This window comes from Panthera onca, chromosome A3, assembly GCF_046562875.1.
Source record: "Panthera onca isolate mPanOnc1 chromosome A3, mPanOnc1 haplotype 2, whole genome shotgun sequence".
Classification (NCBI taxonomy): Eukaryota; Metazoa; Chordata; class Mammalia; order Carnivora; family Felidae; genus Panthera; species Panthera onca.
Genome location: NC_138341.1, coordinates 88,938,353 through 88,962,723, shown reverse-complemented (window position 1 = coordinate 88,962,723; position 24,371 = coordinate 88,938,353). Strand labels below are relative to the sequence as shown.

The 24,371-nt window shown below is 47.7% G+C and overlaps 1 protein-coding gene across 1 annotated transcript in view; it reads right to left on the bottom strand.

Moving 5' to 3' along the window:
- Window positions 1-24,371, bottom strand: part of SH3RF3 (SH3 domain containing ring finger 3) — a 373,186-nt gene that overhangs the window by 153,313 nt on the left and 195,502 nt on the right. Inside the window, exon 2 of the mRNA XM_078444321.2 lies at window positions 8,208-8,483. Within this exon, the coding sequence (XP_078300447.2) occupies window positions 8,208-8,483 (276 nt within the window). The remainder of the gene's footprint in view (window positions 1-8,207; window positions 8,484-24,371) is intronic.

Genomic DNA, 24,371 nt, shown 5'->3' with positions numbered 1-24,371 from the left:
AGTGCTGAGAAAGGTTTCCCACAGCTCTGCCTCTAAACCAAACTCTCACGATGGAGACAACCTCCAAAGAGTAACATATGACTGCTGGACAATGAGAAAATTCACTCTAGCATGCCAAAGCTACCAGCACGAGATCAGGTGTGTTTTGGAAACAGAAATAACTTCTCTTGCCACCGATGCAGGATGAGGGTAACAATGACCATTTTTTCATGCGTAGATCACATCAGGTCTCTGATTTACTGTCATATTTCAAAAAGCTGGAGCCAGTGCTTTAGGAAGGACAAGAAAAGGGTGAAATCCCTGCTCTGTGGCCTCTTTGGAATATAGAGAATTACTCCATCCTCAAACACTACAAGGGCTTTTCATAGGACAATGGCAAGACTGATCTACATGGTTTGGACCTGAGTTTTCATTTGCTGTTTTGTAAAGAATGGCATCCCCTGCATGTCACACTCAATGTGGTGGGATGCTGGTGGCCTCAGAACAAAGCCATGCTGAGTGGGATGCACAAGGAACCACTGTGTGCTTGGCCTCCATAGTGCTGTGTTCTATGTCACAGGTCAGAAAACCTTTCTAAGGGCCATATCACCAATATTTCAGGATTTTGAGACTGTACTGTGTCTGTCACACATTCAACTCTTCTGTTTTGGAATGAAAGCAGCCAGAGACAACATGTAAATGAGGGAGTCTGGTTGTGTGCCAATAAAACTTTATTTACACAAACGGCAGCAGGTGGGTAGGATTTGACCTGCAAGCACTGGTTTATCAACCCTTGTTTGATGTAGATGAGTAAACGAAATCTATACCATTGATAGTCAGGAGGGGCAGACAAGTTTTGGGCCAATATGGCAGCATCTGAGGATTTTAAGGAGAAAAAGTTGTTCCCACCACATCATTTCGCTTTCAGATGAATGACTCAATTTCATTTACATGTTTCATGTGAGGTGCTCATTACTTGCTGTGGGGCATTGTACTTCCATATGCTGTTTTCACTCTTCTCTCTAGTTTCCAAGCTTTAAAAATATACCAAATGCCATTTTCATACGACAGTGGCTCTCCTTTGCGTTCAGGCGGTCTCGGGGTGGTCCTAAATGATGTCAAGGCTGGGCTATGAACATAACATGATTATTAAAAAAAGTATATCGCTTTTCTTCCCAAGGCTCAGTGGGTAATACATATGTAAAGGATTCAGGTACCATGATAGTCATGCCATCTAAAAGGGGCCTTCAAACTGCATTTCTACTTCATTTACCTAATTTGCCCAAAGTCTGCTATCTACAGGCATAGGGGCTCTGTTAAGAACAGAAGCTGTGTAGCAGAGCAGGGAGAGTGGTTATGCCTGTGTCCACACAGAAGCCCTCTGGATGCCACTGAAGGTGACTGGCTGAGCACACTGTCCTTCAATACTGTTTCAGAAATACAACTCCATAAATGTCATAGCTTACACATCAGGGGCTCAGCCTGAAATATCATGTCCACTGAAAACCTTAGAGAGTTCCTTCAGCAAGTCTGGATAAACCAACCTCTGAGGACCTAATATTTTCCTCTCCTAAATGACCAGTGTGGCAACAACACATATAAAGAAGCTAGAAACATCCTGAAGGGCCATGAATAGCAAGCAGGTACTTCTGGAGTGCCACTCGAGTGCTTCCACTCTCCTTTCACTCACACTCAAAGTGGTTTCTGAGAAGCAGTGTGAGCCAGACCAGAGGGAGCCCTTCCTTTCATCCTTTCACTGCTGGCTGCCTGCTCAGCCGGCCATGGGCATAGCCACCTCTCACCACAGCATGACTGGGGACCCTGTCATTGAGTCCTTCCCTGTCAGAACGCAAGCCAGCCATAGATAGGGTGCCAAAATCACTGCTTCTCAGAAAAAATGGAAATTAAAAAGGGAAAAGTTCAAAAATTCCCTCAGCCTTTTGTTGTAGAAATAATACAAAATTGTTCCTCTGGGCCGTTCTAGGTGAGGCTCTTAACAGAGTCATTGCTGCCATTAACCCCCTGATGTGCTGTTGAGGACTTAGGGAGCCATGATATTCCAGAAGTCAGGGGGCCTTCTCCCATTGTCCCGTCTTGCTTACCCCATCTCAATTCCAGAGGCTGCCAGCGGCCTGGAACCGCTCACAGAAAGGCAAAGCTCCAGGACAGAGATGCACACTTCGAGGAAGTCTGGCCTGCAGCCACAGGGTGGGCCCAGGTGGAAGTGGAGAGGCCAGAGGTCAGATGTCACACCCTCCTCAGTGCTTGCAGCTCTCCCCATCATGCACCACCCCACACACATGCACACACATCCCAGGCACAGATACTACACGCACACACACGCACACCACACCCACATACATCAGGGGCACACATACCACATGCACACATACACACTCTCTCCAGCAGGGCAGAGGCTCAGGTGCTATGATGATCCCTCTCCTGGTCTTCCCACTATGGGCTGTGAGCATTTGAAGGTGGGACTCTGTTCCCACACATTGGCCCACCCAGAACACAATCTAGTGTCAATAAACATCTGATGAATGAATGAATGGACCAAGGAGGCTGGACAAAAATAAATTTATACTATCCATAGCAAATACAGCTTACCTCTTGCTCAGGCCAAGCCAGAGTGCTTGTACTCAGCCTGTCAAATATGTATTCAAAGTCCTATGTGCCCTTCACTGTCCCAAGTTGGGGATAGGAAGTTAGTAAATGCAGGATGGCTATCCTCAGGGAGCCTGCACTCCAGCCAGGAGACCATGAGACAGACAACAGTCTGTAGTATATACACACTACCTTGTCAGGAGGAGAAAATGGGGGTGTGGAGTAGTAGTTGAGGGCACTCCATCAGCAGGGGCCACTCTGAGGGATGTGAAGACAAGTTGGGAGGGCATTCAGGCCATGGGGAGAGCTACAGAGGCCCTGGGGGAGCCAGCAGGATCAGATGGAGAGACAGGGGCTGGGAGGTCAGCATGGCTGGGAGTGGAGTGAGCCAGAGGCAGACTGGAACTAAGTCTGGGAAGGAGATGGGCGCTGGGTCAGGTAGGATCTTGCAGGCAGTATAGACTCTGATGTTGGCTCTGAGGAGACTGGAAGCCAAGGGGGTTTCTGAGCAGAGGTGGGGTACATATACTCCAGCCACTGAGGGTACAAAAGTTGGGGGTGCCCACAGTGAGCCAGATAGGGCATACTGGTTGGGAGGCTAGTCCTGAGGGAAGAGCTCACATTCTGCACGGGTCTGAAGATATCTCCTGACAAAGTTTCAGACACACCCCATGTTCCACCTCAAATATATAAGATTCCCTGTCAGTTTCTCTGACCCCTGCCTGGATGTCCAAACAAGGGCTCGGGCAAGGACATCCCTCAGCAGCCCCCAGGCTGCCACTGCCCTCCTAGTCACCTCCTCCATATGCGAGGTTGGTCCCCTTAGTAAAGGGGACTCCTCCACCCAGGTGGAGCTGACATTCAGAGGTGACTATAGGGCTACTGCTCAACCGGAAGGAGGGAGCCAGGAGCCATGAAGGTGACTGACATTGTTTGGTAACTTCTGAGGAAGGCTGCACAGAGGCTCATCCCATTTAGCTTCCTGAGTCTTTCTAGCCCTGAAAGCTTTTCAGATTGCCCCTCAGGAGAAAGCAGATATGCCAAGGCCCAGGTGCCCAGCAATGGGGACAGCAGTCTTGACCCAGGGCCGAGATTTCACACCCCCTTGAGATTGAGCCACCAAAATATAAGGGTCTAACCCACTAGACAAATTCTCAGCTTTCCAAGTAGTGTGTGTCTTAGGGTGTTTTTTTTCCTGTGCGCATTCTGGGCTAACATAGAAAGTGATAAGTATCTGACCAAACTTCACCTTTTCCTGAAACAGGAATAAGCAGAGCACAGAAAGCAAATATTTATCGAATGCCTATTTTGAGCTCAGTTCTCTAATGCCTTTGCTCATTGAATCCTATTATCAACTCCACTGTACAGTTAAAAAAGGAGACTCACAGACTAAGCAAATGTCCCAAAGTTACCATGTAATAATAAAAAAGTGTTATGATTTGTATCCTTGTTTACCTGACTTTACAGCCCAAACTTTCTACACTTAATTTTTATCTAAGCCTATCTCCTGCATCAGAAGAACACAGTTTAGGATTAATTCTGGGTTCATTCTCATAAAAGAGAAGTCCCACACTTTTGGGAAGTGATGATTAAATATTCAGCAGAATAAGATCATATGGAAGGGTCTTGTGGTGACCTCAACAGTGTGGCAGTGTTTTACACAACTCTTTGCCAACTCAGAGCATCCCTGAGGCCCTGGAGAAGGGTGTGAGGTGAGGCTTGGAAGGGAACTGTCCCCTTGTCCACTGTCCTGTGGCCTCATGTGGCCACACCCACTATGGGGTTTGGTCCAACACAGAGAACCTCAAGTTCCTGCTGTAAGCCGGGTGCAAAAGTGACTCTGGGGTCAGCCAGGCACCACCTGAGAAAATCTCACAGCCTCTCAGGATTCCTGAGCATTACAGAGTGAATTCACCAAAGGGCAGCCCCAGGCCCTTTACATCCAGCACAGCTCCCTGGTAGGGTGAGGAAAATGTTCTCATGTAAACTGGAATTTACATAGCATAGTCAGGGCTCCATGCATATTTGCTGAATTTTGCAGTTGACTGAAAATGAGGTAATATGGAGTAAGCGTCCATAAAAAGAAAAGAGTTCAAGGTCCCCTCTTGTCTGCTGCCCTAAGCTTAGCTCTTTACTTAGATCACTTAGCCCTCAGCAGCCCCCTGTAGGTATCTGTGTCCTGACCCTGAAGATGAAGTGGCCCAGCAAGGTTGAGTGTTTTCCTAAGGTCACACGTGGGATCCCTAATTGCACCAAGGGTGCACCAGGTGTGGGATCCCTGCACCCAGCTTGCCTCCCCAGCAAACCCATTCCCTCTCTGTGCACGTGGAGGGCAGCATGCATTAAAGCCTCACGTGAGAGCTTGGAAGAGAGCAGCCAGCAGAGCTTCGCTGGGCACAGTGCACTTCTTTCCTTTAGTCTCTATTTGCACGTGCCCAGCTTTTTGGAGTGAGACTACTAAGAAGTTATCAAATATGCTTTTTATAGCTGATTTACAAAAGGTAATTATTCATTTTCTTCTTAAATGAAACAAGGACTTTGGTTTTAGAATGACTTTAATTAATGCAATTTTAACAGGACTGTTCAAAAGCCAACGCCGAGGGTGAAAATCTTTTGATCCAGCTGCTTCCTGCCTTTTAAAACCCAACCAATCTCATCACAATGATGCTTTTGAAAGGTAAGCTAGCACCATCCATGGATTTTAGAGACCCCACTTTCTTTGCTGACTGCAGATGGGAACACACACAAACAACAAAGCATTCCACGCAGGCAAAACCAAACTGGTCTGAAGCAGTGATGCCAAGCCCAGAGGATGCCAAGCCCTGAGTTACTTGAGGTGTGATATGAACGGAGGCTGTCAGAAATGGAACCAGCATCCTGGGCATGGGAAAAAATGAGCTGGTCAGATGCACATGGAAGGAAAATGTCAGGCAAGCAGTGTGGGTAAGAGGAAATATGAACTGAGTAGAAGAGAGTCATGATTCATCACCCATGTCCTTCGGAGGCTTTGTCTGAAGACGTTTAGAGGTGAGAGCTGCAAATAGAACAGGTACTTGGTAGGCGTGGTTGTACCCTAATCCAAGTAGGAGGGCAAAAGTGGGTGCTCCTGAAAAGGTTATGTGAACATAGTAGGGGGTGGATGTCACAGAACAATTTTCGTTGGGAGTCACGCCTGGGTATCTTTAACTGTCCACCTTAATCCACAGGATTCAAGGGATAAAAGCCCATGAAAAACACCCTGAGTGCTTCGTACTTGGCTTCCTGTGGGAACAGCATCACATTATGTAGCCAGAGACCCCCAGACCCTCTTGTTCCTAGCACCTTTGCTCCTCAATCTCAACTCAAATATCATCTCCCCAGAAGCCCTCACGGCAGCTACCTCAACAGTGATGCCTGCTCACACCCCAGATACAATCATCATAACTAAGAACAGTGCTAACCACAGAATGAGTCTAAGGAGGCCTGAGTTCTAATTTTCCCCATGAGGACTACACTTTACTATTTCTTTTGAAATACCAAACATTAAGCTCTCTCATTGAATATTTTGGAGACTTCACTAAATACCTAGTCTGGCTCCTGGGTTACCAGCATTGCTCTCTGAGGCTGACTTTTGAACACTTATTTCTTGACTTGCTACTGCCTGCCTCTTCCACTACACTTGAGGCTCTAGAGGGCAGTGGGTCTGTCTGTGTCCCCTGGGTATAGCACAGTGCCCTGCAGAGTTGGAGGCTGACACATCTTGTTGATAGGAGGGCAAATGCCTATCCTCTTGTGCAGTGGGCTCTGGTATTCACCCTGAAGTCAAGTGTCCCAGGCAGAGGCTCATTGAACACAGCAAGTTATGATGGTGGTGTGAAGGCAGGCCTTTGCTCACATCAAAGGAGGCTGGGGGCTTTAGGGCTCTGCAGAGGTCAATGCAAATTGACCTCTCCTAGCTCAAATAGCCTCCTCTAATGTTATTCTGTAAGGATGGCTGTGTCTGTCCCTGGAGCAAGCTGAGCTCAGAGAAGCCTAGAGCTGTAACAGAGTCTGTCTCCTTAGCAAAGCCCAACCAGAACCCAAGAGGTTGAGGGGGGTCCCTACTCGTGGTCACTAGTGAGAGTACAGAGCATCACAGGCCTCCAGGGCATTCTCCTCCTTGGGCACGTTGTCCAGAGTCCACTGGGCAGAGAAGTGAGCAAAGCGGGGGCTCTGTCTGCCGTTGCACTCCAGACAGCCTGCCACTCTAGGTCTCAGACTGAGATGGATGGAGAGGGAGAGGAGGGAGAGGGGGAAAAAGGTCTGGATACAGCTTCCCAGGAAGCTGCATCAGCCAGATGACAATCAGAATTAACATTAGAACACCTTGATGAAAGAAAGGAAGAAAGAGTTGAATCCGTGAATGAAAAATAGATTATTCACTGTCAGTCTGAACAATGGAACAAGACATAAATAGCAGCCATGCACAGGACATGCCAATTTTGCTCAAAAATGGTGTGCACTGCACTCCAGCAGCCCTCCAGAGAGCTCAGTACCACAGCCAAGTTCTGTACCAAGCAGATGGGGAGAAAGAAAATAACAATGGCCTCTCAGAAGTGGGAAGGACGTGGGCTTTAAAGTCAAAGATTCATAGTTCTAGCTGCTATTTACAACTGTGTACACACTCACAAGGTTAGGGTGGAGGGAGGGAAGCAGGACAGATGGGAAACAGAACACAGAAAGCAGAAGGAGAGGCCCAGGCCACCATCCTCAGGTGAGTGACATTCAGCCTCATGGAGCTTTGGTTCCAACATCAGCAAGATGGGCTCCAGCCACCTTGCAGTTGAGATACAGCATGAGCGTGTTGGGAAAGCTGTAAAGAGCAACTGCTATTACTGACATTGGGCAGAAATAAGTGCTTCAGGAGTCCATGCCTTGCCTAGCACAGAGAGGAGTATGTGTAAGAGTGAAAACAAGGAAGGAGGCATGCCCACAGATGAGAATGGAGCTTGTCAGTTGTGGTTGGGAAGGGAACATCAAGGTGTAGAGGGCCCCACCTCAGGTCTCTCAATGCTTTACAACCTCAGAGGCCTGGGATGACTAACAACCAGGCCCCTCCACATCTCACTGGGCTCTGCTAGGACAATCCTGCTGGTAAATGCTATTTAGTTTGTCACCAACCAGAGTCCCTCTCTCCAAGACAATCCTGGCCCTAAGCACACCTGCCCACCTGCCTTCTGGTGCTCCAGAGGATGCAGCTGTGGCATGCTGGTTTCTGGGTCCTACCACCACGTTCCTGTGAGCCAAAGGGGATCTCTGCAGCAGCCTTCCTTGATAAGCCTCCTCTCCCAGGGCCTGCAAGTCCTGGAGAGACTTCATGCCTTTGTACCTGAGTTGTCACTGAGACACCATGACTCAGGTGACAGAGGGTCCTGTGTCTGTTACCCAGAGAGCCCCCTGTCAGCTCTCAGATGGAGCTACCTATCAGGCTGCGTGCCATCTCTTTCCACTGAACAAAAACTCAGGAAGTAGGAACAACTGTTCTCCCCACTTACAGAGGCACAGCAGAGAGAGTGTGTCTTGGGAAGGAGCCAGAATTCAAATCAGCAGAAAGGTGGGAATTGAGAAGGGTGGGTGGCAGTGTTCACAGAGACCTCCCTTACCTTGGTGAAGGTCAAACAGTCCTTGTCCTGGTCTCTGTCCTTCATCTCGAAATCATAAAGTGCTTTGCCTTGGGGCGGGGTCTGTGGCAAGGGCCGGATGCACTGGATGTAGCTGGCGGGCAGGAAGCCATGAGCCCCGTGCAGCTCCCCATGGTACCAGTGCTCATCCACCCTGCGCCGCAGGATGATGATGTCGCCCTTGCTGAACTTGAGGTCGCCGGGTTCTTTCCCCTCATAACTGTAGAGAGCTTTCCCATAGGGAAGCTGGGAAAGAGTCTGAAAGCAAAACATAGCATCTGGTTACTCAACGTGGCCTTCCTGCTGCCAGGTTAGATCTGCCTAGGTTAGGGGCTCCCATGCTGTGTGGGCACATATAGAATGCTCTAGAGTGGGAAGTACTTCAAAGGAATAGATGCCCTGTATGGGAATACTCAAGCCCATGGTCCTGCCAAGACAAGGTGGTCCCTGTAATGGCAGTCCCCCCTCAAATAGTACACATGAGAGGGGGGCCTTCCACAGGAACTAACTCACTCTGCCAAAAAGAACTCTGAAGGAGGAGCTAAATTGTCATCATTTACAGGTGAGGGAACTGAGGCACAGGGAGAGAGAAGGTAACTGGCTCAAAACCTCACCTCCATAAGGGTTGCAGAATTCCCACTCAGGTGGCTGGCTCTGGAATATTCTCATCTACTACTCTATGTTGAACTGTCCTCCACTGAGTGCTATTTCTAGCTGCCAGACTTCCAACAATTATTGTCCAATAAGATTTTCCAGACTGCACCTCTGAACCTTCACAACTCAGAACATGTGTCAAGGGGGTTCCCGGGTCAAGGGGACGGACCCACACTGACTGTGGGACTTTCCCACTCACAGCCTTACAACCAATGGCATACACCTGTGACGTCAAGCCCAGAGGGACAGTCTGGCCATGGAAGGTGGAGGCCAACCCTGGGACATTGGTCCCTAATGCACTAGAAGTTCTAACAAGTGGTCCCTGGCTGTCACAAACATCCCTGCCCTGGCCCTATACACACACCAATGACAAATAGCTTTTTGATGCATATGGCAGTCTGGTCCAGAAGTACAATTTCAAGACCATAAAACAGTATCTTCTTAATGTCAAGGGATGTTCTTGTCATCCTGTCAAAGATGAACCAACCATTTCAAAAGTGATCTGCCATTTTTGGCCTTAAATGGTGAGTTACAGGCTCTGAAGCCAAAAGGAATTTGTGGCAATCTTCTGCTCCTCTGAAATAAGGAGTCAGTCAAACTACCCTGAAACTTGAACTCGATGTCACCATCCACTTCCTGGGCTCCTCCAACTTAACCGGACCTGTCTCATAAAGACCAGTGGCTGCTCTTCTGTGTGGGCAGACAACACCCATCAACTGAGTAAGCTCTGCCAGAGGCCAAGTCTCTGCCAGAGGAAAACCAAAGGAAAACCCACCACTGTCCCTGTGTCAATACCCAACAATTTCCCTGACAGAAGCCGCATTTTCTTACCAGGGCTGTCTATGCCAAGGATTTCTTTAGTATTCGAATCAATCAATAGAACCACAAAAGCCTGAAGCAGTAGTACATCGAAAAGCTCTTTGTAGGGGACTTAATAGCATGTTGGCAACTCAATCACTCTGCATTTATGTTTCAGCGATGTCAAATGACAGCAGTTAAGAGAGAACCTGCTGGCAAATTGACAAACAGCCACCACTAACCAATTAAACAGTAACACCAGAGGATTTTTTGTTGCAGAACTCAATGAGGGGAAAAAAATCAGTTTGCTTCCAATAATACTCATCCTGGCTAGCTTTGTACTCTAAGCACAATAGCCCATAACAGGCCCCAATTTCAGAGGGCTGAAGCAAAGGGGTGATTTGCAGCACAAGTACTGTGATGAGACAAGAATGGAAAGGGCTACTGGCTGTGAATCACCAGAAGAACCTCACTGCCACACAAAGGCCAGTCATCCCCTGGCCCAGGGGTCATCAATTGGGGACAGTTTTGTCCCCCCGGGGAACATGTGGCAACGTGTAAAGACATTTTTGGTTGTCACAACTGGGAGGTGGGGTGCTATTGGCATCTAATGTGTAGAGGCCAGAGAGGAGGCTAAACGTCCTACAAGCACAGGGCAGCCCCGACAGCAAATAATTACCCCTCCCAGAATCCCTGCCGCAACCGTGAGGTTAAATTTACAAAAAGACAGAGTAGCTTTCTTGTTCTATTTAAACTTAGTCCATCACAACTTTAAAAGTTAAATATTACATTGATTTCCATGACAGGAGTCTGTTCACTATGGAGCACATGGAGAAGCTGAGATACCCACTGAGAGGTAAGAGGTGTTAAAGGGGCAGTAAGGAGAGAACCCACAGTCACACTTGAAAATGGGCCTCAGTTCAGTGCAGAAAAGAAACCTTCACTTTGCCACAGACTCTGTTTCCTTTCACCACCACCCCCCGTCCCCCCTCCCCACCGACTAAGAGGGCAGTGCTCAAAAGCAGTATTTGGAGAGCCACACACACTGAGGCTGCTGGTCATTTTTGCTAGTCTTGATAATGAAGAAGAGCAAGAACGGCCAGATTCACACTTTTGTTTCTATGGGCTGTACCTCCATCTGTGCACCGCCATGCTGTTTGAACATGCGCAGCTCTCCGTCCTCCCCACGCACAGGGGACGCCAGCATCCACACTCTGGCCCGCTTACCACCAGCTCTACCACTCAGTTGAAACAAACACTGCTCATGCATGCTGTGCAATCCTGGCCCCGACCTGCCTGGGGTGCACGGAAGGGCCTGGGAGTAGTGACAAGAACCTGAGGCTGTTCTCACCTAGGTGGCCTGGCTCCAGGCCTGGTGTTTGTGAGTAGTGTGTCTTTTTGGCTGTATAAGGAATGTACTGCTGACGTCCAGGGACCCTGGTCTCTCAAGGACTCTCTAAAATCGGCATGGCCCCATCCATCCGGGCACTGTGACCCCAGACCTCCTGGTCAGCCCAATGCCTTTCACAGCCCAGATCTACCTGCCTCTCTCTGTGCTTTCAACTTCTCTTCCAAGTTCCAAGGGAACTTAGTTCCAATCTAATTGCTTACTTGACTTCTCAAAATGGACATCCCATGGCTGTCCCTGGAGCCTACACTCCCTGCATTCCTCACTCTGGTCAGGGACTGCTGGCCCACTGCCAGTCCTGTACCCTGTCCCCGCCATGTGCCCATCTTCTCCCTTTAGGGAGAAGGACTTTAGCAGTAGTCCTCAAGTTCTACTGACCCCACTGGAAGGCTCTCAGGGAGGCACCAGGCATGCCTCTACCCCCATGGCTGGATCCTTCCTCTCTCTCACCTACACCACTGCAAACCTCCAGCAGCAAGTCCCTGGCCCCAGGCAGCCTACTGTGAGGCTAGATGCCCAAACAGAGCTAATCCTGTCACCCTGGGGCTCATGAGCTTTCAGGGGCTACCTACTACCCTGAGGAAGGGGCACCAAGCTCCTTGGCATGGCATTCAGGATGCCCCGACACTGGCCTCAACACAGCTTCTACCCACAGCCCCCAATGCTCTTCCCCACTCCCTGTGCCAGCCATGGGGCCAGCATCCTTGCACACAAACAGCACATGCTTCTGGAACCTCTGGAGCTTCTCTCTCCTTGGCTCCAGGCTCTCCCTCCCAAACCCAGAAGCAGCAGGCTGTGCTCTCCAATGTCTGGGAGCCTCTACTCCATCACACCCCCAGCCCCTATTAAACCGAGGCCTCAGGATAGGAAAGTTCCTGGCATATGGCAGGTATCCCATGCATGTCTGTTCATTTAAATAGGCTCAGTTTATTCCTGAGATAGGGACTGGATGAGGACCAGAAGTGGGGAAAGTCAGAAATGACAGACAGGTCTGACGTGGCACCACTTGTAAACCAGCATGTCTCACAGAGATCCAGAATAAGGGTGCCGATCCCAGCTCTGCACAGAGGAGCAAAAGAACAGTTGTTCTAGTGGGTGAATCAGGGAAACAGAGGGGCCAGAGGCATCTGAAGCCACAGAAGCAGGGCAGGAGTGGTCTACACACATCCTCACCACGGCTGCAGTGGAGGCCCAGTCAGGGCCAACCACCTGATGACCTGAGGTCAGATCATGGGGCTCAGAGCACACAGCACAGCCTGGCTGGCTCAGCCATGCTCCGGTGTGCACACATGGGTGGGCAAGGAGAGGGCGAGGGGAAAGAGGGAGCCATAGAGAAGGGAAGTGGGAGAGAGAGCCCATCTAAGAATCCCCTCCCCAGACTGCCAAAGATCAGCACCTAAGGGAGCAAAACTGAGACACAGGACACATTTCTGAGGGCAACAATAAAAGTCAGGGATGGTACCAAGAGGAGGTTTATTCAGGGGGACAGAGCAGTGGGAACCTGCTGGTTCTCACTGTTAGGACTCTCAGACCTCCAAGGCACCTTTCATCTTCAAAGCTCTTTATAAGATTAACTAATTAGTCCATGACAGGGCCTGGAGGCAGCACCCGCGAGGACTCTCCCAGGCCAAGGAAATTGAGTGGGTTTCTGTGTGGCCATTTCCTCTCTGCTCCTTATAACCTTTCAACTGTGTGCTTCCCTTTGGAGGAATCCTATTCAAACGTTGTCACTGAGCCAGCATTCTACGGGCTCAAGACATTAAGGAAAAGAAATAAAAGGAAAATGGAAATGCATCTGGGATGCCTACAGGATAATTAACACCAGCCACCCCTGCAAGGCATTAATAATAATTAAAACTTATAATGTCAATTTCATGGCTCATTACTCAGATGTAGCACACAAATCTTACTGTGGGCTTAATGCTCTACCCTGTGGAGACATGGGTGCTCACACATGCACAGCAGCACCATCTCCATCTTTTATGGAGATCACCGCAGCAGCAGGCTTTGACAAATGTGCCTCCATTACACCACGTTGCTGACTAGGCTCTAAGTCACGCTGGCTTCCCTGGGAGTGGGGCCTGGAGCATAGGGGGAGGGCAGTGTGGCAGGGAGGGCCAGGTCTTTCTCTTCCAGATTCCCCAGCAAGCTGGGGTGAAGAATGTGGACAAACAACTCATCCGTGTTTTTTAGACTCTAAGGACTAAACCGTTCTCTCTTATTCAGAGCTTCCCAGGCAACACTTGTGGTTAGCACAGGTTCTAATTACATGTTACCAGTGGAGGGCCCCCTGGACTATCAGCCCCATGAGGACAGATACTGTGCCTGTTTTTGTTCAGATGCTGCATCCCTGACCTCTGGCCTGATATACATCACATGCTCAAAAGACCTACTGAACAAATGAACGTATGGACCAATCAAACCAACTCCCCAGGATTGGGCCTGGGCTAAGCCCCTGGCGAGAAGAGCTTCCCCTGCACATTATTTTTCCCAGGATATGAAGTTCAGGGTCCACATAGTCAAAAATCCTATTGCTAGGAGTGGCTGGGCCCAGATAAATGGGGAAAATCCCAATGACTACTCTAAGAGGAGAGCATTACAACTGGAGGAACCAGGCCAAGCAAAGGCATAGAGTTGGACACAGACACAGTTGTTGGACACAGACACAGAGCTGGAGTTGGGCACAGTTGGACACAGACATGGGCCTGGCTCACACAGACATGGCAAAGTTGACAGTCATTGGGGAAATACATCCTGGCATGTTGCAGGGTTGGTGAGTGGGCCATAGGGGAGGCTGCCTGACCATAAATGTGCCAAGCCTCACAGGGCCTACAAAGGTGGCAAAGAAAGCTAATTACACCCCAATATCCACTTGCTCCTTCTTCTGGACAGTGAAAATACTCCAAGTTTCAACTGGGGTCAAGGTCACCCAGCTAAAAACTTCATTTCCCAGCCTCGCTTGTATATAGCCATGGCCATGTGTCATAACAGTCATAAGAATGCATGTGAAAGTAACTTGTGCAATTCTGGACCCCATTTCATAATGACATTTGGGAAGAAATCCTAATTCCTGTTTCTCCCTTCCACAGCCTGAATGGCAGAGGGGTGGAGATGAGCCAGCTTTTTCCACTCCAAGGTCCCACTCAGAGCAAAAGGAGGAACCTGCTCCTTGAATGACCATGTAAAACAGATCTCTGTACTGTGACGTGAGGAAAAGGAACTGTACCTTACTTAAGCCACCATATTGGGGGAGCTCGGCCTGTATCCTGACTAATTCAGAGGATCAGAGGTGTGACTTACGATTTCAACAGCTTGTAAGCAGTTTTCAAGGCAAAGTGTTTATTCTGTACCACTGTAGAAGTTACCATTCATGTATTTCCTATTAGAACATAGACACTCTCAGGTTTGGAATTACTTGAAAAGCCATGATTTCCTTGGCCTTATCAGGTATTAAATTCTGAAACAGAATGTCCCCACCTTCTAGTTCACAAATTAAATTTGTGATAGAGATGTCACTACATCACACATCAACCAGGACATTCCGGGTTTTATCTTAAAGCAATTCAAGCTCCTTTTTCCATTTTTATCATCACAAGCTTGGCATTGCGTCCTGTACTTTTGTTCCTTTCACTCTGCTATTCTGATGATTTTTTTCTTTCTGGTATTTGCATACTCGTGCTTCCAAGAATTTATGGAATACTGCAACGTGCCAGACCCTACAGCAGGTTACGGACAAGTAAGACACATCCCTTTATTCAGAGGGTCACCAAACAGGGCAACCAAAGAAAAATGCACAGTTTGTTCCCAGGCACAGGTGGGGTGAGGACACCCCTCAGCAGTTACCATGTGATGCAGACATAAACTCTCCACTGCCAAGAACTGCCTTGAGCCACTTTATGTTCAGCACACGTTTCATGTTTCAGCAAGATTAGTGAGGATTAAAAAGAAATTGTATCTCTCTCTCTCTCTCTCTCTCTCTCTCTCTCTCTCTCTCTCTCTTTTTGTTTTTTTTCTTTTACTTTTCCAAGAATTTGTCAAAGGCCCCTTCTCAAGTTTGTGTGCTGTTCTATATGCATTTTGGCAGTCAATTCGCTAATGTTAGGGGTAATTTGCTAGAAGGTGGTAGGGCTTAACTTCTCATTCTGAGCTATTAGGAGAAATGAAATTTAAGGAAGGCCACATTCTGCCTGAGTGACACCTGGTGACTTTGGGTGGATGGAATCATTTGTATGCAGAAGGTGCGAAGCCCCTGGGGTTCCTCCAGATGAATGGTGCTACATAAAGCAATGCTGTGCTTATGCCATTAAAGGGATGTGGCTCTTTGAACCTCTTCTCAAATTAGCTGATATAACTTTGTAATAAAACCACCATGGCATAAGAAATAAAACTTTTCCATAACAGCCCACTCCTCTTCAAAGAAGTTACGCTTAAAAAACTTCCATCACCCTTCTGAGGGTGTGAAGCCACTTCTAAGCTACTTGCATATGTTACTCTGGAAAAAACGAGAGACACCAGGATCAAATAAAGTGCAGTAGAGAGAAGGTAGGATCCAGATTAAGGTCTTCTGAAAGCAGACTAAGAAACCAGTCACATAAAACGTTGCTCCTAACAATGACATAGCTCAGTTAGGAAGGTTTTTTTGTTTGTTTTTTTTTCTATTTGGGGAGATTTATAGCCAACATTAATGAAAATACTGAGAGTGAAGATAATTCTGAGGAAGCTGCATGTACACATGTGTGTGTACACACACCGACATGCTCACAGGCAGGGCCTTGGCTCAGCATTCACACTGAGGAAGGTCTCAGACAGTTAGCTTGCTCCCAAGTGATAGAGAGTCCTATGTGTGATGATCATATCTCCTAGCATTCTCCTCCCTGTCCTCAGGGAATACACAGCACCAGCAGCTCATTTTTTACTACTCACATGAAGAGGAATAAAGAGTACCCCCAGCATCACCAAAACATGAGTGCCTCTGCTGGCCCCCAGGACAAGACCACCACTGGTGCCCACTGGGCCGGCTCACGTGGGTGCCAGGGAGCTTCCTACCATCTGTCAGCACAGGCTAGGGGAGTCGAGCTAGGGAGTCGTGTGTGCCCTTTCTCCCTTCAAGACCCATGCATTCTTTGAAGTCTGAGCAGCTTCTGACCATGCACACCTGCATTTCTGAACACCAGGTTTTTCAAAGTTGGCTGGTTTTACAGAGTTTCCATAGGAATGCTACAATGTGCTGTTGCATTCTAGTCGAACAAGGGCTTCACAAAGTTCTGTTTCATCAGCAATCTCTCTATTTCTGTTTTGCAAAAATAAAGACACCCTCTGTGAAGCTTCTCAGGAATGCTTGTGCTGTCCAACTCCAGATTATCTACATTGTGGCAGGGGTGAGGGAGCATTGCTCTTTAACATATGCTTCAGCCCCCCTAACTGTGCCCCTCAGAGGGCCTTGGACACACAGTGACTGAGCTATCCCCACATGGGGCCCTGGACTACCTCCTCACTCTGGACAGGAGGAAAGAAAGGAGCAGTGGGACATGAAGGTTGGGAATGAAAACCAGAAGGTTCTATGAAAGGGAGAGCAAAGAGACCTGAAGACCAAGGTCCTTGGCCAGAATTCCATGGGTTCTCTGGTCCAGTGCTGTGTGTGCCATCAGGCAGAGCAGACAGCCACACAAGAAGACTCCCAGGAGCTGCAAAGGAGGCCACCACCAAGAGATATGGCTGGGAAGGGGACAAGGAATGGCCTCCTTTCACTAAAATCAAAATGCACATGCCCAGAGTCTCCTTGAGTGCAGAAACAGCCTGCCCTCCCACTTGGCTGGGAGAGGCAAAATAACTGTGTAAATGGCCTGGCCAGCCGGCTGAAGGGCAGGGAGCAAGGCCCCCTGTGGGAGGAGCCAGGCTTACTGTGCCCCCTTGGTTTCCAAATTGCTCTGGCCCAGCGCCCAGCATGATCCCCCAGACAACAGTGTACGCCCCAGTCCCCAACCTCCAAAGCTGCCATGCCAGTCTGCTCTCCTTTATTTCCATAGCACATTTCCACTCAAGAGCTTACAAAGGTTCAAAGGCTAACAAAATGAGGTTCTCAACCCCTGTGAGAAGCCCTGTTGTACACACATGTACCTACGTTCCGTCCGACATCTCCCAACTCTCTGTGGACCTCCTCCCCTGCCTGCTCACCGCCCCTGCCACCCGCGAGCCAGGCCCTCTCCTCACCATCTGCCTCTGCGACCTCATGGTGCTCTAGAGGTCCTGCCGCTCTGGGAGCTGTGACAGCCCATTTGTCTGTGCTTCATTCTATGACCTACCCAAAGCGTGAAGAATGCCCTGTAACATCTGGTTCATAAAGGAAATCAAAAGTAATTCTGTTCTGACAATCATGAAAACATGAGATAATTAGATTGCCTGGAGAAGTTTTAACCCTAGGATTCGCAGTCTTATATCTAGGCTAGGCAGTCTTGTATCTAGTAAGTATTGTAGGTATTTGTTTAGAGACTAGAACACCTAGTTCAGTCTCCTGAGACCCCCCTTCACACTATGTACAGAAAGAGGCATGTTTGGATAGCATGCATGTATGTACACAAGCACATCCACAGGTACACACACTCAAACTGTTCCTCAAACATAAACCGCCCACTGCATACCTGGGTTTCTTGCTCTGAAGTCAGAGAGGAGAAAGGGAAGGTGAACATCTAATATTAGCATAGATTAGGAGCTGGCACACCATGGTCCTGGGGCCAAATCTATCCTGCCTGCTGCCTTTGTAAATCAAGCTTTATGGGGATGTGGCCACACCCATCCATTTACAACAGCAGAGCTGAGTAGTTGTAACAGTCCCTATGGGTCACAAAGCCAAAAGCATTTGCTATCTGGCCCTTTACAGAAAAATCCTGCAGCCCCCTGGAATGGAACTTCAAAGCTAGCAATGGCCCAAGGTCAGATGCTTGCATGGTTTCCACTAATTCCAGGGAAAAGGTGTGGGCAGCTGCAAGGCCCCTCTGTGTAGCAGGGAATGAACTACATTTAAGAGTGGCATTGACATTTCCACGGTCAAAGCAGTGATTTGGGAGTTGGGGATAGCTCTGGCTTGGTGGTGGCCTTGTGCTGTGCCTTTTGACAAAGCACCCCCATATGCAGGGCCTCATTTTCTCATACACCAGAGATAATCAAATCTGTCCTTCTAAACTTCCTAGTAATGTCAAGAGAATAAAATTGATGGCATGTAACGAGCTTTTGGTTTCTTAATGAAGAAGGTGCTATAAAAATGATTATCGTAGACTGTTTGCTGAGGCAAACAAATGTTCCAGGATCCCGGATGCTGGTGCTAGAAAAGGCACCAATAACGACCCCTAAGTGTAGACTGGAAGTAGTATCAGATGGAGGTGGTGAGGACAATGCCCTGCCTGGCACCTGTGCACACACTGGGTGAAAGTAAAACTGGCAAACGTCTAGGTGTCCTCCTCAGGTGTGACATCCTCTCTTTCCCTTCTCATGGGTCTCTGGACACTGCTCAGGGTCCCAGGAGTCCCTTCCACCTTGATTCCAAAGGGATGTTCTTCATCCTGACATCCACAGTTCCTGCTACCCCTTCATCATAAGGACTGGCCGCTTTCCCCTGAGCTTTTGGGATGTCGTGTGCTGCTTCCTGACCTCTCCCAGTGTGTCCAGCCAATTCCTCACAGCCACCCTACAGGTTGGCATTATATTGCTGACACTCTACAGATGGGAAACAGGCACAATGGAATTCAGTAATTTGCCCAAAGTCCCAGCTGTGCTAGGAAACAGCACACCAGGGTTGGAACCCCGACAGTCTGACTTCCAAAGCCAAGCATCAACCCACCACTTATGCCACCTTCTAAAAATAATGTGACCATTTATTTAGTGGCTACTCCATGCCAGACACTCCAGGTAACTTGATTATTGCTCACAGGAACCTTGTGAAGTAGAAATTGTTATTGCCATTTTATAACTGAGGAAAACTCAGAAAGGCAAGGACGTTCCTCAGTGTCATGGGACCCACTTCCAGCTCATAACCCCAGCCTGCCTCCTCATGCTCCTAAAGCAGGAGAGGAGACCTCATGGGAGCCAATGATTACCTGGAAGGAAACGTGGAAGGAGAAGGAAAGGGGTGGACTGGTTATCCATGAAGCCAGAAGGGTCCATATCTTTACATTTCACCAATTTGGAGAAGAAGTACTCATTTTCCCATTTTCTGGGAAGACCACATCAATAATCCTCACTGATGTCAAAATGTTCCTAGAAGCGTTCTGGACAATGGTTACCTACAGGAGCACGTGGCTGAGTCCTGCAGCATGCCCTGGCATGAGGACTATGGTCTGTACCTTGAAAAGTGGTCTCTGGGGGTGCCTGGGTGGCTCAGTTGGTTGAGCATCCGACTTCGGCTCAGGTCATGATCTCACGGTCCGTGAGTTCGAGCCCCGCATCAGGCTCTGGGCTGATGGCTCAGAGCCTGGAGCCTGCTTCCGATTCTGTGTCTCCCTCTCTCTCTGCCCCTCCCCCGTTCATGCTCTGTCTCTCTCTGTCTCAAAAAATAAATAAATGTTAAAAAAAAAATTAAAAAAAAAAAAAAAAAAGAAAAGTGGTCTCTGTCTGGCAGCTTCCCGGACAGGGAATATAATCCCTCCCAGGGAATGAAGGGGTCACTGCCTGCAACCCTAGCCCCTCCACTCCAGCCACTGTTGGGGCCTGAATCCCGGGATGTCCTGGCCAGTGCTATGTCTGACATATTACACCAAGGTTCCTAAGGGAAAGACACTAACCAAAGTCACCTTTATGGGTCAAAAGGGCTTCACACTGTGTACCAGGATCTCCAACTACCTCAGAAGGTCAGGAGGTCAGGAAGGAAAGCAAAGGCTTCAACATCTGTTGTTTTTCAGAAAGGAAAATAGGGGTAGATGGTTCCTTGCAGGTTCTTATTTCAACCAAAACTAACCATCACATCACCTTTAAATATTTTTTTACACATTATTGTTTTAATGCTACCCTCCTCCACAAAAAAAAAAAAAAAAAGAAAAGAAAAGAAAAGCAAAGAAAAAGTAATACAAGCAAGTAAGGGAAAAATAGGTATTTGTAAATATCCATGCAGAAAAATTAGTTTCCCTAAGAATCCAGCTTTATTTAAGGGCAAAGAGAGTCCTCAACCCTCGAGGGGTTTGAAGGTGGCTGTGCTGCAATGTACTTGACTGTCACACACTGGATGCCCTGTGCCTCAGTGTCCTCATCTGTAAAATGGGCATCATCAAGTACTTCTCTCCAAGGGACCTTGTGAGAATAAATAAGGTAACAGCTATCAGTCCCTCATACCAACACCCAGAACCTGGTTTGTACCACAGTTTCCATTTGTGTTAAATAACTTCCCAATGATAACACTATCAGAAAGGAGCATATCGCCTGTTTGTTCAGATGTCCACATCAAAACATCACATGCCACAGATACAGGAACACTTTGTGAAAACAAAGACCTGAGCAAAACAAACTTGACCATGATACTACATTAGTCAGTTATAAAAAGAAAAGTTGTCCCATTGACAGAAGGATGAGTGCCATGCTCCACGAGGCCCCACACATCCCCTTGGCAGCATTTAAGGGCAGCACCTCAAGAACCATTCCTGCTTTCCTTCTCCCCGTCCTTCACTACCACGTGAATAGCACATTTTGCCATGTGGGAGGTGGGGGCCATGATGCCAGGCAGCATGGCCCCTGGCCACAGGGAAGTCACAGGGCAGATGGGGGCAGGGCCAGAAGGGAGACAAACACACCAAACTCCCTGTGGGCTCTGAGCCTGGGGTCCTAGGCAGGGCGGGTCTGGTCTTCTTGTGAGCAGAAGGGGGTCACAAGACCACTGGGGTCCTCTCACTACAGATAGGCCCTGAGGTTCTTAGAAATCTTTACATTGTGCGGCCAACCTCAGAAAAAAAAACATCCCATAGACCCTTTTGTAGATTTTCTCTGCCCTCTATAAATGCTTCAGGCACTTAGATATATGATAGAAAAGTATGTAAACTTCAAGCCCTGAATTAACATTTTGAATGTTAACATTTTGAAAAATAGGGTTTGTTATCAGGTTTTTAAAAATTAAGCATGAATCAAAGGATAGCTAATGGTTTGGGCTTAATTCACATATATATTGAATTTGCCTGCTTTATACTAATTCTGCAATTTGTGATCTACACAGGATAGAGGTCTGGGTGTGCAGGGCTCAGACCACAGTGTGTCCTGGGACAGGCAGACGCTGGGGCAGAATTCCTCACTGCAGCCACATAGGCTGAGCCTTGATGAATGTGGCTGGAGCCAGAGGGGATCCCTTGGTTATTTCCATGTTGACTTACAGAAATAATTAACTACAGATATTTATTTACAAAATGCTGGGCTAACTTTGTAATGGAAATCACCACAAAATTAGATGTCAGAGTCACTTTTATAGACTTCAGGTGAACTTCATAAATCAATGATTAATGCAAATATTCTCACTAAGGAGAAGCAAACAAATGGTCTCCAGAGTCACTGCCATAGTGTGTGTTTAAGCGTGGCGGACCACTGCCAGGGCTGGCATCCTCCCCTTACGCAGGGGCTGGTTCATGCAACAGCAGCTTGCAAACTACAAGGGAGGTGCACAGCCAGCCCTTTGCATTTGTTAGCCGTGTACTTGAGGGAGAAATGTACTGGTGGCAGCTTTGCTCTGAAATGTATGCTGGAGAATCACCCCGGTTACTACCTATTTTATCTATGAGAAACTCTTTCTTGAAGCCTTCATGCTTTAGTGTGATTTTGTAAACCCATTTTAAAGTGCAAACAGGGTCTCTAGTCATCCTCTCACCCCACCTAAAAAGACCATCTCTCCAGCATGGAACCTCTTCGCCCACATAAGGGAGGGTCTTTCTCCTGCTGGCCGGCTTCCTGGCCGAGTAGTGATTTTTGGCCTGCCTGAAATACTCAATATTTTACTAAAATATTAAAAAGCTTACTTGGCCTGCCTGAATTTTCAAAAATTAGGAAGAGGAACACCATCTACGCTAAACATTTTCTGATGGGTAGTGAACAAAACATAACAAGTCCCTGCCCTCATGGAGTTTATGTTCCAGCAAAGGGACAAGCAAGGAAATAGTAAGCAAAATTGAGAGATTAGAAAGTTAAGTCCTAAGGGGCAAACAAATCAGGGAAAGGGACAAGAAAATGCGGGAAGGGGGCAGGTCGAAATCTTAGAGGGGTGTCACTGAGAAGGTAACCCTGGGCAGCCCTAAGTTGGGGGGCACAGGGCCTTGGAAGGGTGAGAGGGAGCCAGGGGAGGCCATGCAGCTCCAGGAGTTCCAGGGGGTCCCTGAATGAGATGGGTGCAGTCAGGAGCTTTGCATTTGCAAACTGAGGCACAGGAAGAGGATAAAGAGGGACACAGAAATTTCCTTCTTACAGGGAACATTTTAGGAAGAGATGAGCTGTTTGGGGCAGGTGAGAGGCTGCACCTAGCCCCTATAGCTCCAGCTTCAAGACAGTCAAGTCCAGCATTCTGGATTAGGCTGAGGGACAGAGTGACGCCACAGGCTGGCAGAGATGGCATTCTCACTGCCATGAGGCTGTAGAACATCATGATGAGTCTGCACTGAGAACACACAAGTTTTACTTCTGAAGCAAGTAGTGGTGTAATTATTATTATCCTGTGCAGAAACAAAACTGTAACTTGAATGATAAACAAGTATATGAGCCATCAGTGCTGTGATATAAACCATGTTCCCCAAGCCCCAAATCGGGAAACATGGCCTAGGAGGGCATAAAAAATAACTAAACACAGAACTTCCAAAGAAAATCCAGCTTAAAACACAGAAAAGAGAACAGGGACCAAGAGACTTCTCAGTAAAAATGCTGGGCTCGCCAAACATGTAGTCAGTCTGCCTGCTTTCCAAGCAATCTGCCTCCAAAGTGCTACCTAGAAGCAGGTGGCATAGAACATTCTGACTGAGGCAGCAAAGAGAAATGAGTGGGAAAAAGTGGCCTTCTTGTTGCTTTGTCATTTTGGTCCTGCTGGATTCCCTGCCTCTCTCACTGGAACTGTGGCTGCCTCACGGGCCCTTGTCATCATTGGGCAGGGGTGGGGTGAGTGTTGCACACACATCCCCTACTCATTCTCTGCACCAGCTGCTACCCTTCCTCCAGACAATCAAGTCTTTACCCCTATTTTCCTGGAAAAGTCATCTAAGGGCAAAGTCAGACAGGAAACTATCAGACCCACAGAGCAGCCTTCTTTAACATCAGGAGGCCGCATGGGGCAGGGGCAGTGGGGACGGAGGTATCCGAACAACGAAGTGGTCTTTAAAAGTTCAGTGCACAAATGAAGAGTTGGCTGAGATTTAAATGAGTGGCTGGACTTTTTGAAAATCTTAGAAACATGGTCCTATCTTTAAAATTTAACAAATTTACCACCCTTCAGAAGTTATTCTAAGATGCTACAATTATTAATTCATTTATTCTACATAACATTAATAGTTGAATATTGTTACTGTCTCCATTTTATAGATGAGGAAACTGAGTCACAAAAAAATTAAGAAACTTGCTCAAGGTCACATAGCCAGGCTTTATCCTCTATGCCAAGAATCAGCAAACTTCTTCTATAAAAAGCCAGTTAGTAAATATTTTAGGTTTGCAGGCCAGAGGGTCTCCTGACAAAGCTACTCCATTCTGCCATTGTAGCATGAAAGCGGCCCTAGATTCCATAGATTATACCTCAGTGAATGGGTGTGGTTATGTTCCAATAAAACTTTATTTACAAAAACAGGCAAAGGTTGTCTTTGGTCTTCAGGCTGCGATTTGCTGCTCAAAATACATTTTCTCACTTTGTGTCCAACAAAATGTGATCACTCTCAAATTGTCCTCAAGTCTGTGTTAATGGAGAATCAGGCTCAGTTTGTTTTATTTTGTGTTTTTTGAAAGCAAAATAACAACGGATTGACTTTCTTAAAATCTGATGCCCAAACTGATGTATCAAATTGGTCACTTACAGTTTCTTAGACATTTCAATGATACAAGACATGTCCAATGAGGAGGAGCCAGGGATTTTTAAAGGTAAAATTAATCACCCTAACTTGAATTTTCAACTGCAGGCAGGAGAATGCTTGAATTGGACAAACATAGGCAATGCTATCATTTTCCTCAGGGGTACAGGCCTGGCACTGGCTGCCAGTGAGACTAAGCTCTAAACAATGTTCAACTCAGGAAATGAGTTCAGGAGTTTAGAACTGTGGTATTCTAGAAAAAGCTCCAGGGCCAGTGCCCAAGCTCTG